Source organism: Sturnus vulgaris, chromosome 4 (genome assembly GCF_052056855.1).
Source record: "Sturnus vulgaris isolate bStuVul1 chromosome 4, bStuVul1.hap1, whole genome shotgun sequence".
Classification (NCBI taxonomy): domain Eukaryota; kingdom Metazoa; phylum Chordata; class Aves; order Passeriformes; family Sturnidae; genus Sturnus; species Sturnus vulgaris.
The window spans coordinates 17,721,983-17,740,737 of record NC_142246.1 but is presented as its reverse complement, the minus strand read 5'-3'; the positions used below and the strand labels follow the sequence as shown (position 1 = coordinate 17,740,737).

Here is an 18,755-nt window from a genome sequence, read left to right as displayed (position 1 = left end):
TCTTGGGATTGTGCAAAAGACAGTTAAATGCAATTTCCCCAAGTTCTACCACGTGTGGCTGCGAGTCTGCCTTCCTCCCTCCTGCAACTCCTGCCCATGTGATACACTGTATAGTGCCAAAGGAGTAGCTGAATATTGTTTCAGTCTGTAATACAGTTTGTGATCTGAAGGTGCTACTGCTGTATCAATGAGCTTTGAATAATGTGCTGAATTAGGTGTAGCTTCCTGCCTTTTTCATTATCTGAGCCCTGAGAGCTCCTCATACCTTTCAGTACATCCATCTTTAGACAACATCTTTACCTTGACCAATACAATAATGCTGAGTCCACTCCTTTTTCGCCACTCAGTAGTTTGCTAATGAGCCAGAAGCTGGCAGAATAGCTGGGGGGGATGGTTCTCAGATGTAAAGATACTTACACTAGGGGCAGGGACTCATGAGAAGCCAACCATCTTGATTCCTGCTAATTTGGGTTATTCTAGGGTTCTCCCTCCAGCTCTGATTAGTTACTTCATAACTATAATCACACAAACATAATCACAGGAATGTTATTTTTGGGAAATTATAATCTGATAGGGCTTTAGCAATTTATTTACATTGTTAATTGGTGGTGAGGCTATAAAAGTTATTAACTACCTCATAAGTTCATGCCTGCTGACATTTGAATGGCATGTATTCACTGGTTGTTATTTATAATTTTGGAGGTATTGAACTGATGGAGATTACTCATGTTGAAAAGCTGCTGGAAGGCCTGAACTAGGAATTAAATTATCATAGTGGCTTCATTTGGTAACAGTCTCATTGAAAATATCTTGCTTGCAGGACAATCAAACTCATCAGTGTTCTGCTCTTCCACTTTAGTAGACAAAGTTTTAATCAGTGGCACACTTGATCTTGCAGAATTCAAGGAAAATAATTTCCTGCATTTTTGAGATGAGCAAAATTCATGTAATCTAGCTTTAAATCTCCTGTCTCATTTTTTTTCTTTCTTTTTGAATAATCAGCTTTACTTCATTCAGTTGCCTTTTCATGTAACTTCAATTATCGTGATGACCCAATGCTTAGATGAAATTTGCTCATGGATGGAGAGCAAGCAACTGAATCTGAACTCAGGCAAAGCAAATAATAGAGCTATGGTGAGATGAAAGCATTTTGAGAAAAGTCCCGTTTTCTTGGTGGTTGTGTATTTTCGATTGGTCTTTGCATTTAGATGGCTTTAGAGAATCTTGTTACTTATTTCTGATGGTCTTATGTAGCAGCACTGAAAAAAAAGTAGTTTTTACTGTCCTTTTTTTTCCCTTGGAGCTGCTATCCTAGCAGTCATCTAGCTTCAATTATTTTTTTTAGCTTTTGGATGAAGCACAACAGCTTATGCAATCTTCACCATCTAGCAAACTTAGAAAAATGAGTTGCATTCCAGGCCTTGATTTTCTTCTTCAAAAGTTATGGTCTGAACTCAGCTCTAGGATTGGAGACCAGGAGTACCAAAGCCAGTGCCAGTTACTTCTTTGGTGTAACTGGACTTCCTGAAGTAAGAGTATAACCTGTTTGCACAGTAACCACTAGTATTTTTTTAATGGTATTAAAAAAGCTGTGTTGGATAATCTTGAGCTGTTATCCTAATACTGGAAAACCTGCACCTATAGCTCTTGTGGTTGAGGCTGCTGAAGCCAATGTGCAGAAGTTGTTCTGGGAACTCCAGGTCTCTCTGGCAGCTTGGAACTGGCCATGTTAAGGTGAAAAAAGGTATTTGTATTTTATCTAGAATACAGTGAGAAGCCAGTGGAAAAAAAAGAACACTGAAAAGATGTTTTAGAGATGACCACGGTTGCTGTGTTCTCATCCACTTATAGTTTGATTCTCAATTATGTCTAATCTTACATTTTTATCTTACAGACACGAGTTATCTTTCAAGTTAAATAGATGCCTAAACACTCTGAAATCTCCACTTATTTCTGCTTTAAGTAGGCTTTTACTCCTCTGGGGCTAATTGCTTTTATAAACATTGTCTAACAATGTTGCTTGACTTTTCCAAGGTTCTAGTACTTACACTGTTGATCTCAAATATTAAAAAGATGTAATACCTAGCTCCAGAGGTGTTCATAAAGCCAAATAAAATGATTTGTTGGAAAGTGCTAAGTAAGCTTTAAGGTATTAGCCTAATAGAAAACCTATCCGTGGACTTGTAAAGCCTTTCCTCTTCAATTTTTATGGACTGTCTTAATTGACTTTTTATGCACTTATGAATAGGCTAAGAAGAAAGTATTTTCTTTTTTCCCTTTTTTCCTTTTTTCTTTTACCTGCAAATAAGATAGATGGACAGCTTCTAACTTTATTTTAGAATATCTAATATTACAGACCTCCCTTCTGAGAAGAGATTTTCAACTAATGAAATCAGGTGAAGTTGCACATCTAATAACACAAGTAACAACAGTGAATAAAAGAATAATACTCAAAAACATGTTGAGGTGTTTATGATCACAAGCTTTAAAAACACAGGGAACACAGCATTCGGTTTAGATGCTACACTGACTACTGGACGGACACCAAGCTACCTAAACAAAATGTACAGCCATGGAGTATCACCTGTTACACAATCTTAGTTTAGTGGCTACAGCTGAGTTGACCCCTGATTCCTTGGGATTGTTCTGATAATCTGTCTTCTTACACAGAAGTTGCACAGGAATGACTTTTCTATCTCAAATTCTCCATGTGCTTCTCCAGCCAAAGACCTCTAGAAGCCTTCATTGCTCTTCAAAAGATTTCCAGAGAGATCACTGCATAAAGAAAAGGAAGATGCTCTGGCTTTAGCCTGTAACAACGAGATACTAGTTTCCTCTTTGAGAAGTCTCTGACAAAACCTGGCACTTGGTGATACCAGATCTATTTAGTCTCAGACAACAGTCCTTGGGCTCAGTCTTGTCTTGGTGCATTTCATGATCTAACCCCAGCCAGCAACAAAGGCCCACACGGCCACTTGCTCCCTCCCCACCTCCAGTGGGATGGGGGAGAGAATCATAAAAATGAGAAAACTCATGTGCTGAGATAAAGACAGTTTAACAGATAAAGCAAAAGCCATGTGTACAGAGAAAGCAAAACAAAAATTTAATTCACCCCTTCCCATGTGCAGGCAAGTGTCCAGCCATCCCCAGGAGAGCAGAGCTGCGTCACCTGGAAGGGTGGCTTGGGAAAACAAATACCATCACTCACAGTCTCCCCTTTTTTCTTCCCCAGCTGAGCATGGTGCCACAGGGTATGGAATATCCCTGGGGTCAGCTGTGCTGGCCATGTCCCCTCCCAACCTCCTGTGCACCCCCAGCCTCCTCACTGGTGGGGCAGGATGAGGACCAGAAGAGAAACCCTGATGCTGTGTCAGCCCTGCTCAGCAATAACAAAAACATCCCTGTGTTATCTACAGTTTTCAGCACAAATCCAAAATACAAGCCCACACCAGCTACTGCAAAGAAAATAACCTGCATACCAGCCAAACAAAACACAGTGCATCAGCCTCTTGCTGTCTGTGAGAAGGCAAAACCAGTCTAATTTAAAAGTTCCATCCTGATTCACTTTTTTACCTGCAAAACCTGTCTGTTCTGGGAATAAATTCCACCCCTCTCCTACTCCTCCAAGAAAAGTTTCTATCTTATTAGACTTTGAAAATCTTTAAGGTGAAAACATGGAAGCAAAGAGCAAAGCAAATTATATTCTAGATTGTATTTAATAAGATGCTTTTCTAGCTGCTTTGACAGTCTTTATCAAGCACCCTGGCACATTGTAATGGCTCAGTATTACGCATCTCTGAAGATATTTGAGTGATTTTTCTCAGTTTTATCTGCACCAGGCCTTTTTTTTCCAGCACCAATGGAATATTAATAGTTATCCTGAGATTACTTTTGTTATTCAAACATTTAATGGCTTTTGCTGTTTCCTCCACCCCTCACCAATCCATTTTTCCAAGTTCTTTACAAGAGTGTATTTATCTCCACTTTACTTCCTCCTGTCTACGGAACTGAATGCACTTTTAGCATCTTTTCTGTGAAGCTGTTAATGCACTGGGATGGGATATTAGACAAGAGCTATTTGTGGATTTTATTATGTTTGGTTACACACTTCAAATAACAGAAGCAGCATACAGTTTTTTTACTTCACCACCACCATCATGGTGAAAATAATGTTAATGAGCTAACTCACACAATAGACAAAGAGATTATTAGCCATTTCAGTAATGGCTGGTTGACTGAAAACATTACAAATGGTCTGGAGGAGCAATACATAAGGCCGTAAGTTTTCAGATCTTGTTCTGCTGCCAGCAGAAGTGCATTCTGTGGAGGCCTTGAATAGGTTCATGGTAGTTCACAGCTACCAGCAAAGACTACAATGGGATCTGCACTGGTAAGACATCACTGTGCAATTAATCTTAACCTCCTACCAGTGATGGTCCCCCAGAGGAACTCTGAAATTCAAATGAAGAGATTTTGAGCTAGACCAAATGGTTAACAGCAGGGTGATGAACAATGTTTGAAGGAAGAAGAAAAAATCCCAAACAGTTAACAACCCATAATCTGTTTTAAGAGTTTTAAAGAACTTGGCATGGCAGAGGCAGTATATCTATCACTAGAGGAGAGGGAAGTAGGGTTAAATGCTACCTACTGAAGGGTATAAATACATCAGATATTGGTGGGGGGGAGAGTGCAACATTTGCCAAATAGAATAAATAGCTCAGAGGTCAGGCTATGCTGAAGTATACAGTGAGAATAAAATGCACTAAGACTTAATATGAAGATGAAACATGCAATGTGAAGTTGCCTAAAATTTTAGAAGTGAGATGCTTTGAACACTGACCCCTGAGACAAAGGGAAATTCAAGAATGATGGTGAAGTGGCAAGGGATTTTATGCCTTAATTGTTGCTGTTTGAAAAACTGAAATAAATTCTTAAGACACATGTGTTTTATGGGTGACTGATGAGCAGCCTAAATAGGATGAAGTCTCTGAAAGCAAATACTGGAGCAATCTGAGAAACATAATTGTGAACATACTGAACACCTTGTTTCTGATCTGCTTTCCACATTTTGTTACTGGGAATCTTCATGCTGTATTTTTACCTGGTTTAGGGCAGGATGAAAGACTCTTTGACCTCATTTGGAACAGAGACGCCTGTCACGAATTTTCCTCTGGGTTATGAATTCTTGGGTAGCCTTCTTTTGGACAAAGTCAACTCACGTCAAAAAGCTGAGTTTCTACTATGCTCGAGTGTGTTTCACAGGATTCCATACTTTTCATACTCATGCCACAGTTGTTTTCTTAACAAATGGAATGGCCAGAAGATTCCATGGATATTACTAAATGGTGTTTTCTTCCTTGGAATGTCAAATGAGGAGGGGAAGTGAGGACTTTCAGTGGGCTTCTGATCCGTTGTGCCACAAAACTGTGCCTAGTATTTTCTACTGATGGCTGTGGGCTGTTATGAGTACTGGGTGGTGCTCAACAAACTACCCTCCCTCCCAGCTAAACTTTGGAAGCAAACACAGTATTTTGTAAAAGTTAAAACCATCTAATTTTATATTAAACAAAGCAGTTATTCTGAAAAAAACCCCCAAACCCATCTACATTATATACTTTACATTTACAATTAGCTAACTTCTGTGATATCAGTGTTAGCTGAGGAGGACAGTGTTCCCCTTGTCAGAGGATCGCGCTCGAGGTACTGCGTTTGCAAGCAGGGTAACGCATACTGATGGAGAGGAGTCAACGTAATCCAGTCTATTTCCGCAAATTTCCTGGGAAATGCTTTAAGATCATGGTATTTTGCATGACCTCGCCGTGTCCGATGAACAATTTGGCTTACGGGCCGTCAGTATTACCCTTCCTCAGGGCGTGAGAGTTCCCTGTGTCCCGTGGCGCCTGTGCGGGGCTGCGGCGGGAGCGGGCGGGCGCGGCCCCGGGGCCGCTCCTGTCATCACCCATACGCTAAAAAAAAGAAAAAAAAAATCCGCTTTTCTCCCTCTCCTTACAAACGGGTGCTGAGGCAAACACCCCCCAAAGGAGGAATCAGCGGAAATCGCACCTGTCAGGATGGCTCTTGAGAAGTTTCCCGTCTTCTTCTCGGGCTGCGGCGCCGGGGTCGAGCCGGTGCCCACACGGCAGCGAACCGAGCGACAACTTTGGCTGCGCGGGGCTGCGCGGCGCGGCACGGCACGGCACGGCACGGCACGGCACGGCACGGCACGGCACGGCACGGCGGGGCCGGGCGCGGGGCGGGGCGGGGAGGCCGGGCCGAGGCCGGGAGGGCGGGCTCGCCCGCGGCGGCGCTGCCCCGGCGCGGCGGGGGAGGACGCGCGTCGCCACTTGCCCGCTCCTTCCCCGCCGCGGTGCGGCCGCAGGTTCCGCAGGCGCCCCCTCGTTCCCGTGCGCAGGGGCTGCGCTGCCGAGCGGGCGGGTGGGGATGGCGAGGGCGCCCGGCGCTGGTGATCCAGTGCCGGGGTCTGTAGCGCGGCCCGTCCCCGGCGGCGGCGGTGGCGGCGGAGTGAGCGCGCGCACGTGACCGGCCCCGGCCCCTCGGTGCCGCCGCGAACGGCCGCGCTCACACACTCCGACACACGCGGTACCCGCGCCTCCATCCCTCCAGCCGGCCAGCCGGCCATCCAGCCAGCCAGCCCCGCTCCCCCGCACGCACCGCGCCGGCCGCCGCCAGCGCGAAGCTGTCGGCACCGCTCCGCGGGGGCAGCGCCGGCGGCGGCAGCGACCGCGCAAGAGGCAAGAGTTTGCGAGGGCTGCTCGTGCCTTCCCGAAGAGGTTTTGCGCCCGGAGGATGGCTGGCTGCGGGCTGTCGGAAGACGCTTGCTTCTCCTCCTTCTTTTACAACTACACCTCCTCCTGGGAGACCTCCTACAACCAGGTAAGAGGTGGCCGGTGCTGCGCGCTCGCCGACGCTGCGCCCGCCCGGCTCCTCGGGGGAAAAAACGCCGGTGGTGCCAGGGTGTGCACGAAGGGTCTGGAAGTGTTTCTGTTCAGCGCGTGTGTGTGTTGCGGGTGGGGAGGTGAAATCAGCCGAAGAAAGAAATGAGAGAAAGAAGCCTCTTCCCGTGTGCCTTTCAGCCCCCTTCCCTCCGCCCCCGCCCCTCCCGTGAGGAAGAGGAGCGTGAGGAGGACTAAGGAACGAGAGCCATAGCTCGCGGAGGGCTATGTTGTTGCCCTGGAGCAACTCGGGGCTCAGCCGGGCAACTCGATCGGAGTGCCCCGAGCCTGCCCTCGGCTGCACTGAGGGAGCGCGCCGAGGCAGCCGGGCGAGTTTGCCGGGAGGGGGGAGCAGGGTGCGAGTGACAGGCTGCGTGTGAGAGGGACCCCCCTCCCGCCTCCTCCTCCTCCCTCTTCAGAAATGGCTGCATACGCGTTCAGATCCGTAATTTCGGATCCTTCCCAGGTGGAAATAGTTCGGCTCATCCGTCTCTCCCCGTGATTCACCCCCGATCCCCCCTCCACGCACTTAACTTTGATGACTGTGCAATGCGGAGCGCGCAGCCGGGTAACGCCGGCCGGGTCCGTCCCTCCCGCCCGCGCCGGGGCTCGGGCAGCGGGGGGCGGCTGGCGAGGCGGTGGGGGAGAGCGGGGGGAAACCAGAAATCGCGCCTCAGAGGTAGAGAGCTATTCTGGGAGCCTCCGAAGCGCCTTTAATTAAATAACTGTTGTAGTCTGCTGCCCCCGCTGCTTGTCTGGTGAAAGTCTACAGGCAACTGTCATTTATAAACTACACCGGTGTGTGTGTGCATGCGTGCGTGGGGAAGGGGTTTTCTGGCGCTGGCGTGACAGGAAAAGTTGGGCAGCGGATGGGAGCGGAGCGCCGAGCGGACGAGAGGCGCCCCGGGCTGTGCGGGCGATGGTGCCCGCGGCGGGGCAGGAGAGCCGGGGGGACCAAGGGTGTCACCTCCCCGCTTCCTCCCTGCGGGGACACAGCCCGCTGAGCTCAGGGGAAAACGCGCAGCCAGCCCTACGACCCCAATTTCCCGGAGACTGAAACCCCCAAACTAGCAGTTAGCAGTCTGAGGTTGCACCTCACGGCGAGGCAGGGAGAAGCCGCGCGCACTTCCCTGCTCCAGGAGTTGCAAACGCCGAGCGGCGAGGAGCCGGCGAGCCGGGGCGCGGTGGGGCTCCGAAGCCCTGACAGCCTGCTCGTCCGAGGCAGCCGAATAAATAAATAAATAAATAAATAAATAGGAATCTCTGTGTCCCGGCTGCGAGCGAAGCCCGCCGGGCCCATCGCGGCAGGCGCCCGCCCCGTGCCGGGTACAGCTGCCTGCCGGTGTGCCGCCCCGGCCGGGAGAGCCTTCCCGGCGGGGAACAAGTCAGCTGGCGAGCGCCAGGGAGAAGGGGGTTCGTGTGGGGACCAGACACGCATCAAGCGTGGAGCCAGCGCCGAAACGCCGTCTCCCGGGCGCGCCGGAGCCCCTGTGGCTCGGGGAAGCCATCCCGAGCCGCTCTGGTAGCGGCGGGGACAGCGGCGCTCGGCCGGTCCCTGATGGGGCCGGGAGGGCGCGGCCGGAGTCGCCGCTCGGGAGCGCGGCGGGGCTGCCCGGACTCCGGGCCCCGGCGCTCGGCGTGCCCGGGGCCGGCTCGGCGGAGTTGGCGCCGAGCTCGCCGCTCGCGGTGGCTCGTGGTGGCCGGTGCTCGCCAGCCCGCTCGGGTGTGTGTTCCTCTGCACGTACCGAGGGCACACACCGGTGCCCGTGTGCCTATATGAACACAGAACGTGCGTTATCGTCCTGCTAAATGCGAGCCCGTGCAAGTCACTGGGATTTAAGAAGGGCTCATGTCTGGTATAAAAGGCAGGCAGTCACGGGGAAGACTCCTTTGAAACCATCAGAGGGGGAAAATGCTTAGGAACGCAGACAATAAAATCAGGTTTAAACCAGCTCCTTTATCTAAAGTTAGTTTCATTCTGTAGCGAAACAGTTCGGTGAAAGAATGTCATTGTGAAATGATAGGTTCCCTTACATCCCCTTTCAGGAGAGCAAGCCGTATCACAATGGAAGCAGGAAGAATTGCTGGCAAATCCAGAGTTGATCTGCTCTAAATACCGGTGTTGAACTGTATCTAAGGGAAAACGCGGGAGATAATTCAGAATGCAGAAGGTCTATTTATAGCAGGACTATATAAACTGTAGGATATATACACAAAGTTGAATTAAATATGCATGATTAGGAAAGGTGTTTCGAAGGAGAAGGTGTAATCATTACATAGCATTACAAGGGACGAACAGATGAGCTTGCAAGAGCTTTTAGGGTGAAGATGAGAAGAATTTTTAAGGCACATATTCTTTCTAGTGCTGAAGGCTCCTTTCTATTTTCATCTTTTGCGTATTACGTTACCATTTATATCAGTCAAATTCATCAGCTGAGGATTAGCGGTAGATGTTAGTCTGAATATGAAATCAAAATGAATATGGGATTTTGCTGCAAATAGATTTTTCTTACAAGTTTTAGCACTTGAAAAGGCAGGCTTGGCTCAGACTTGACTGTCAGCCATATTCGTGTTTGTTTGTTTTTACCTGAATTGTGTTTTTAAAAAAAAAAGCTTGCAAACCTTTTCTTCTTGCTAAATTTAGCAACATAGCCGAAGTAGATTTTGTTTTGTTTAAAACAAAACAGCAAACAGAAAAACTTTAAAAAATAAAGTGCTGAGATGAGAAGATGGGTTGACTACTGGAAAAATAGTTTTTTATTCCAAATCAATATGATGCACTCTCAACATCTTATACGAGGTAAAAGGATCCCTTGTATAATATCAATAGCGGCTCAGCCATAGCTTGCTAAAATAATCTTTTCCTGGCATCTCAAGGCTTTAATGAAGTATAAGTAATCAAAATACTACTCAACAATGGAACCAGTCAGGTTAAAGAGAACAGTGACTTCTAGAAACATAATATACTATCTGGCAGCTCTGAAAGGAGAGATACAATGTTTGCTTCGTAATTCAGGGACTTTGATAGATGTGTTTCAACCTTTATATTTTTGGTGCATTATTGCACTTCGTTTTTAAGCACAAGCTTGCATGTGTGATTTGTTGGTAATATTCTTGGAAGGAGCTTTCCCATTGCATATTAAATTTCAAAGTGCATCACAAAAAAGCTTGTATTGGAGAAATCCTGTCTAGAAACTTTATGAAGTCTGGTTTGAATTAATTTCTTTGATAGTCTTCCAGAATATAAGGCTCCATATTAGTTACAAATAAGACTTCACATTACTAAGGATAACTTCAAAGAGATTGAGTGTTCTCCTGAAGCTTGCTGTCTTCTTTTATGGTTATTGTGGTACAGGGAATTACCATTATGCTAAATTCCAGCGTAGTCAAACTTGTAGACTTAAATCCTGAGAAGTTTGAACTGTGGTTGCATAATCTTACATGTGTTGTCTTGCCAATGTATATAAAACTGAGATGAAGGAATATCCATCAGATTTCCTGTTGATTCATTCTGTATTCTTAATTTTTATACTGTCACTCTACTTCTGGTTCTTTATTTTTGCCGGAACCTTCCTGATAGTGTCTTCTAGAAATTCTCTTTACATCTGTTTCTTAGTTAGTAGTCATGAGTAAAGAACAGCTATTTCTAAATACTACAAAGAGGTATTCAGCCTTGCAAGAGCAAAAATGTTTTTCGGCACAACCTGTCTATGCTGAACTGGCAGAATTATTTGTATTAATTATTTTTCATTCTCCAGTTCAGAATTGGATACGTTGTTGTGTTACTAATCTGTGTGGTTGGGAAGTGCTTGAAAATAGTTTAAAATGTAGTTAGTGAATGAAATTCTATGACTAATGCATAAATCTAGATACTTATTTTAATTTGACCTGAAAATCCTTGCAGTATAGAAGTAAAAGGAGGAGTATGCTGCCTGATTGATGCCATTATTTCAGAGATTTTTCCCTGCAACTCTCAGCTGTGGACTTAGTAATTGGAACCATTTTCTTTGTCCTGTGTTTTTAAACATAGCAGTACATTTTGCAACATATTTGGACAAAATGTATTCTGTGGGTATTAGTAAGTGAGTGAAAGATGAAGCTGAGAGCCAGCCTTATGGGTTGCCTCTTTGTCTTTACATGAGCAGGGACAGAAGTGTCCTAGTGTAGCTTTCTGCTGGTGCTTTTGGGGAGCTGGACTGAGTGTAGTATATTGCTTTTATGCATCCTCATTTTACCTAGCATATGACCAGTGGCCACTTCCCAGGGACAATGGACCAAAATAGACTTTTGACTTAGTTTTGTTTCCATATTATCTGGATTTTTTTTTCTTCTTTAATGTTATTTGAGTAGTAGAACACGAAATCTACGCAGGTTTGGAAACAGAATAATTTGTGTTAATGCCCTGCACATGCATAGCATGTACTGTATGTCCGTGTATGAGAGTGTTGAATGGGAGATACCAATCTGTACAAGATTGGACAGTGCACTTCATGGTTTTTGAAGATATTTTTCTTAAATGGAAAAAGACTCAGTCAATAGTTGCACACTAGTTGGTGGTGGAAACCAATGGAATAATACCATCATTCAACTGCAGTTACATTTTAACAGAACTTGTAACATCTGTGCAAATTAAAAGAAGGCTCTCAAAACTAAATTAGATAAGAAAAAAATTGCAATCCTGGTTTAGTATTAACAGAAAATACGTCATAATTTTAAAAAAGAGTGAATCCTGGATTTGAAGTTTTCATGACTCCAAGGGGTGTCCGTGCACAAAGCTGAAAAAATAGCAGTAAAAATGAAAGTGAAACTGAAGACACCTATTTTCTTGACATCCCAGCAAAAGAAAAATGATAGGATAATGAGAAAGATGTAGTTTATTACAAACAGGTAATGGAATTTATTAAAAATGTTGTTAAACATGATTCTCTGTCTTCCAGAGATTAATGCCTAAATTGCTCATTCAACACAGTAGGTTTGAAAAGTATATTCTAAGGGCAGGTTGATCTAACAAAAAAAGCACGGTTTAAACTGGGAATGAACCATTTTCTCATGCCCCAGAGAAGAGCAACTAAGTAGCTACACAGTAGAGTACAATAACACAAGTTTAAAGAACATGCAGAAAATGGGCAAGATATTATTGTTGTATCTTATTTTAGAGGAAAAACTCATGTGCAGATTGTGAGTTACAGTTATGGCTGCGATGAACTAATGCAGTTCAGTGCTTTATACATAAGATGGGATTTTTCAAAAATAGAGTTTTGTTCAGGAGAGAATGTCAGTAGTTCTAGCAATGTGTTCTGAAGGAAGAGGGCAGGGAGTTCTTAGCTGGTCAAATGTTCATGTGGTCTAAGCAGAAATGTAAAAGTGCAGGGTTTGCATTGGAATGAGAATGGGGTCATCCACCCTTTGTACTCATCATCAGGGAAGCAGAACCTTCTTCCAGAGAGACCATAGGAAATCAATGAGTACACTTTGCTAGTGTAGAGATAAATGTGTACTGCAGAAGGGTATTAAATATAAAAGGGCAGCAGTAAAATGATTTACTACATCAAGCAGTGGAACTTTCTTTTGGTCAACTAAAAAGCAATTTTCATTTTTTGATAACATAATTATATTTTTTTAATACTAATAACCAAAAAAGGCTGACAAATCAGCTATTTTACATGGATTTGAGCTATACAATGTAAGCTAGGAAAGTCTTGATAACAAATGGCAACTTATTTACAAATATATACATGTTTTTTTAACATATTATCTGGCACTTAAAATTTAGATCCGAATGATCTGATCTGACTTACCAAAAGTTAATAGGTTTTTGAATGTTTTTTTTCCTGAGGCAGTGTGGATGCTTGTGATCCAGTTTGTCTCGCCATGACCAGAAGGTATCACTGAGGGATACCAGCACAACGGATGCACATAGGAGAAAACCTGACGTACATTTAGGTGTAGAGGCTTAATGAAATGTGGAAGAGCAGGTGCACAGTCCTAATGTGTCGGTGGTTTTTTAATTTCCTGTGATGTGTCTGTTTGCTGTGTGAGCAAAACTCCCTTGTACATTTAGAACTTATAGGACTGTAGAATTGCTAAATGGACAGAAGCCAAATAACTCTACAGTATTTTTGTCTTAGACTCTGTGTTCTCTACAAGTGGTAGTTAAGATTCTCCTTCTGCTACATAGCTGTATGTTACTGTCTCCTCTCTAAAAGTAAAATTAAAGTGAAGAGAGATTAACAGCAGAGTGACCCTTGCACTGGTTATAGCACTTGTGACACTAGTGCTAATTTTGGAAGGAGAAATTGGGTATTTTCTGTTCCACGTGAACTCACTGTGACCCAAAATGATGAGAGGTGTGTCTACAGCAGCACTTTTCCTGAAGGCAGGAGTGTGCTGCGTTCATCCCAACGCTGCTGGGCTTTGGTTACTGTTGTAGGCTGGTCTCATTGCAAATGGTCAGAATTCCTTCTGGATCAAGCTGGACTGTGAGATGTGTTCCAGGAGTACCCCTAGCACATTCGAGCTACAAATTTAGATTCAGCTAATGAGATGAGATCAGACCTAGAGTGAAGGTAAATAATCAAGCCATACCCTGAAGTGTGTGGTGCAGAGCTTGAGGTGTGGGCACTGCATCCTCGGCACCAACTGTCTGACTCTTCCAGTTTTACAGTTCTGCAGTTCTTGCTTGTGCAGACAGCCCTTGTATCCAGCTGAGTTCGTCTAGCAGAGTGCATGGCAGCCTGTATTTGGGAAGCTGGTTGGAGACTTGTGGATAGAACCAATCACCTGACATGCACCCTTATGTTGCAATCATAAGGGTGCAATTCTTTCCCTCAAAAACGGGTAGTTTGTGCTGGCATGAAGAGGAAAGGTTCGTTTCATCACTTGTAATATAACACATGAGTGAGTAAGAGGCACTGGTACTTTGGCTTGTAAAAGCTCTCCACATTTTTAACCCATTTTATTATTTGCAAGAGCAATTTAGTTCCTAATGTTAACAATGAGTGATTATGATTCTGTACTTCCGTTTACAGCACAAATTAGCATTTTGTTTTCCATTACAGCTTTTGAATGAGGAATTTAATGTATAATTTGCTGCAAATAGATGTTATCATCTCTTTGGATGTGAACAACCACATAAACTTGAGCAAATGATAAAAATTGAATCAATTACTTCTCAAATGGAAGTAGTTTACAAACCTTCACAAACAAAATGGCAATAGTTGGTGGTTATTGTAACAAATAATTAGGGTTTTTTTTAAACAACATTTATTGAATTCTATTGACAATTTACTAATTGCATATAGAATATTTGATCATCCCCCCCACAAAACACATTCTGGAAAATATATGGATTTTTTAAACTGTAGATTCCCTCTGTCATCCTTGTGTGAAGCTTTTCTCATACTTTTACAGATATATTCACCTGTACAAATGTTCCAGAAGGGTAGCACTTAGCCACAAATCATGCTGGTGCTACTCTTGATTAGAGAGCTTCACAATACTCTGGAATGAGTAGATTAAGATTAAAATTGTGGAGGAGAGAAGAATTAAGAGTAAGTGTTGTAGGATGTATGCAAAGCCTACTGAAGGTGATGTAAATTTTTCTGCCACTTCTGACCTCATGATCTATGTTCTGGTTATTAGAAGGATAAAGAAGAAAAGACATTATTACAGTTGCTAGAATGAGTGAATGCTGTCAGTCTCTACTGTAGGGGGAGGTAATATCTTGTACTTTAATGAGTTTCCTAGTTTGAATTTCACAAAGAAAGTTTTTTACTGTCAGTTGCTGCAATCTGTTTCTGTATTATACAGAGTTATTCATGCTTGGAAAAATACCAATGCACAGACAAAATCAGTGTGAGAAACAGTTCAGAATCACACTCAGTTTCTTCCCATTGCAGAGACTTTCTTCATATCTCTAAAGGACGTAATCCAAGTGTCATTTTCAATCCTTTCTTTCAAACAGGCTGTTTCTAAATTCTGATGATTTTCTACATACTGGCTTGCATATCTGTTTTTTTCTGGTCCCCCAAAGCTCTGACCTTAAAGTCACCACCTACACCATTTCCTGCCACTGTGAATTAACCATCCTTTTTCTCACAGTCATCTCCAGTAACCCCAATGTATCTGTCCATTCTGTATACAATGTAAGCCCTGATTGTACACAGTGTCTAGATTTCCCCATCTACTCTCTTGCCCTTACTTAAAAATACAGACTGAAGTCCAAACTTTGTCTCATTTAGTACTTTTGATATCTCTTTTAAAGCCTCTGCATAATTTATTTTTTCCCTGTTTACCTTTAATACCAACTCTTTTTGTTTATTACTGATGCTGGATTTGATGCTTGCTGGGTTGGTTCCCTGAACAAGCACTTTTTGCTGTCTCACTTTTTACTTTCCCCTTGGACTCATTGAAGTCATGAGCTCATTGAGGAAGATCATGTAGGCTTTCATCTGCCTGGTGTCTTGAAAGCCATTGTTGTCTAATTATTAAAAATGAATAATCTTATTTTGCACTTGGAAAACTGTGGAACAAACTGACTAAAACCCCATTCATCACTCTGCTGCATTTCACTCTATTCATCTGTTGCTTGTTTCCTTAGGTTGGTGTCTGCTGCCATACTTGGATCAGTCTGTAGACCAGATGAACAATAGCTTTTTATTCTTCTAGTAATTAAAAAAAGACTAATGATATATTTTTTAATTTACTTCACTCTACCAAACATTGAAGTAATTAAGGGAGAAAAAACCCGACAGAATGGGGATAGCATAGCTTGCAATTCAAGGTCCTGTATTCAGCCTTTTAGCCTTCTTTTGAGGCCATGGAGCTGATTGTTTAAGATGGAGCTTTTTCCTAATTTTATTTCTGAGGCAGCTGTTGGTTGTAAAAATTCATTTACCTTCTCATTTTGACTATAAATCTGTTTATTTGTTTGGCCCTTATTTTTGTCTTTCAGAGCAAACTGACTTGGGCTAGAGCAGGTCAATGTTATGATACTGCATGTTTGCAGTGAACTTTTTTGGGGCTTAGAATGTGTGTCTGGTATAATGATTCCTGAAGGGCTGATGGAACTTTATTTTAGGAATGTGTGCATTCATAAAACATATCCACAGTTGTCACAGGCTCCCTGCACTGAGCATTTCACAATGTCAGAGGTTTATTTGGATTGTAAAACTCACAAACTCACTCCAACAAGATAATTTACTTCAACCGTTTCTTTTCTTTTTCTGTTTCTTTTTTTTTTAAATTATATTTTTTGAGTCAAACAGCACATTATGAATTGATATATCTGCTAAACTTTGACCTGTCATTCATTATGCTTCTTCTCATATCTGCCTGCTACCTCCCTGTCTCACAGTTTGCTCAGGCCTTGCTCCAGCAGACCACTTAATTGCTCAACAGTGAACACTTGGAAGTCAAGGGAGCTGCTTACACTTAAAATGAATGTGTGGTGTATTGGATTGGGGCCTTAAACAGCTGTATATGAGGGCAGAGAACTTTGTTTCCATCTTGCTTGTCAAGAGCTTGCCATGCTTTGAATATATTATAAGTATTGATGGTAATTGTGGTGGGAGCAAGAAAGCAGTGATGAGATCAAGGAGACCTGGTCATGGTAAAGGAAACCTGCCAATTCTTCCATGGCAGTTCAGTCTCTTTGTTTTTAGAATGGTTTTACAAATAAAAGATGATTACTCTTCTCCCAACCAAAAAGCTGTGTGATTAAATGCATAGGTGGTACTCTAAAATGCAAAATTATGACAAAAAGCCTTCCATGAAAGGTACTTGAGAGTGGCAAACTCCAGGTTTAAAGAAGAGGAAAAAAAAGATGGCTGTAAACATGTAATGGAAAGAAAAGATTGTAAGTAGGACATGCACACACTTAAATATTTAAGCCCCGTGAAACAATGAGAAAATGAACTATTGACCAAATGAATTAGCAAAACAAAAGTAAGGTTGCACTCCCAGCCTTTTTCTATTTTTGTCCAAAAGACTGCTAATTGCTGGAGGATTAAAATAATTCATATTCAAGGATAGAAAGTGATAATAATATGCAGAGCTTGGATGCTCCAGCTATACAAGAGACAGTGAAAGGAATACTTTTCTCTCTGTGTGATGTCAAAGCCAAAAGAGGGGGGGCAAAAAAGGAGGGGGTTGTGGCTCTTTGATGTCACTTACAGCATAAGAATAATGCTGTAAAAGAAATAGCATAATCTTTTTCTATTTATCTAAGTCCTTTTTTTTCCTAAAGAGTTAGGGCAGCATTGTTAATTGATTTTTTCTGACGCTCATAATAACAGCTGTATTAAAAATAATTTACAAAGAATTTTTTTTCCAGAAGCTGAGCCCTGCAGAATCTGTTGTAGAAAAGTGGGTAGAGAGTGGATTATTATACATCACTGTTCTCACATAATTATAATCTACTTGATTGGTAAAATGCATGTTGTGCTTTTACATTGTCCATTTTCAACCAGTGGTGTCCATTTTCAACCAGTGTTTTCTTTCCAATAAGATTTGTTGGTTTAATAGTAATAGCATCAGGATGTCTCATGCCCTTTCAGTATAAATAAAGGTTGTCCTAACAGCTGCTCAGATTGTGCTGGCATAGTTGCCATCTTTGCTGGAGTATCAGCTTTTGGCTAGAATGTTTTAACACACTGGGGCTTTTTTCTGGTTACCAGTGGTTGAATCATGTCCAGCTGTGAAAACAGATGTGTGGCTTTTTTGGGAAGTAAAGTTAATTAGGGGCAGTTTATGAATTTTTTTTTAATAATTATTTAAATTAATACTTTAGTTTTCTTTTTATTTACTATGAGATTAGAGGATACCTTTAGAAAATAAATTGAGATTTTTTATGAACATGAACTTGGACAGATCCAAACAAACAGCATTATAAAGAAACTTTTGGGCATATCCATGACAAGAAGAACCTTTCAATTGCACATTAACTTTTAAAACAATGTTAAAAATGAAAAGAAGAAATACTTACTCTTTACTATGAAAACTAATAAAATTGAAACAAAAATAGAAAATAAAAATGAATGGTTTATCTTGGTGATATTGTGTATTAATATTGCTATCTTGCCATTTTGTAAGGCAGCTCACAGTCTTTTCAAATCTGTATGGGCCAACATTTTACACACATCTCATTACATTTTTTGTTTTCTTCATCTTTGACTTTCATCTCTGAAAGGAATTCTTTAGCTGAAAACTGGAAAATATTTGCCACACTTCAGATATCATTTTCCCTTTTGTGTTTAGTATAGTTATTTAACTTTAATATTGATGTCTGTCTATTTTTAAGTCTGCTGGTAGACAGCCCTGTTTTGTGAAAAAGGGAGCTTTTCATGTGAAGGAAGTTTTAGTTTTGTAATTACTTTCTTATTCTTGTTCTTGATTGTTACATAAAATAAATGACAAAGATGGAAAAACCAAACAGCAGCAATTGCTGTTAAAATTAATTTAAAATTAAATTTGATAAATTACAAAAATTGCTGTAAAAAATTAAACAAGCAAATTTATTTCTGTTACTCTTGTTGCAAATAAGTGTCATATGAAATGGAAATCTGTTCATTAGAACACTGTGAAGCAAGGGTGTTGTCCCTGTGCACATGCTAGGGCTGCAGGATGTGCGGAGCAATGACACCTCAAGTGTCCAGAAGTGTCTCTGGAATTACCACTAAACCTTCATATCTGCATAAACTATAAGCTCATTGAGCAGCATCCAACTTTCCTAAGACTATTGCAGCTGTAAAATAGCAATCAAGCAGGAAAAAAGAGATTGTTATACATATATTTAGCTTCTTT

General features: G+C 42.3%; 1 protein-coding gene across 1 annotated transcript in view; it reads left to right on the top strand.

Moving 5' to 3' along the window:
* The first annotated feature begins 6,757 nt into the window (after positions 1 to 6,757).
* Positions 6,758 to 18,755, top strand: part of PPARGC1A (PPARG coactivator 1 alpha) — a 361,945-nt gene continuing 349,947 nt past the window's right edge. The window contains exon 1 of the mRNA XM_088163225.1: positions 6,758 to 6,894. Coding sequence (XP_088019351.1) covers positions 6,808 to 6,894 — 87 coding nt within the window. The 5' untranslated portion in view covers positions 6,758 to 6,807. The remainder of the gene's footprint in view (positions 6,895 to 18,755) is intronic.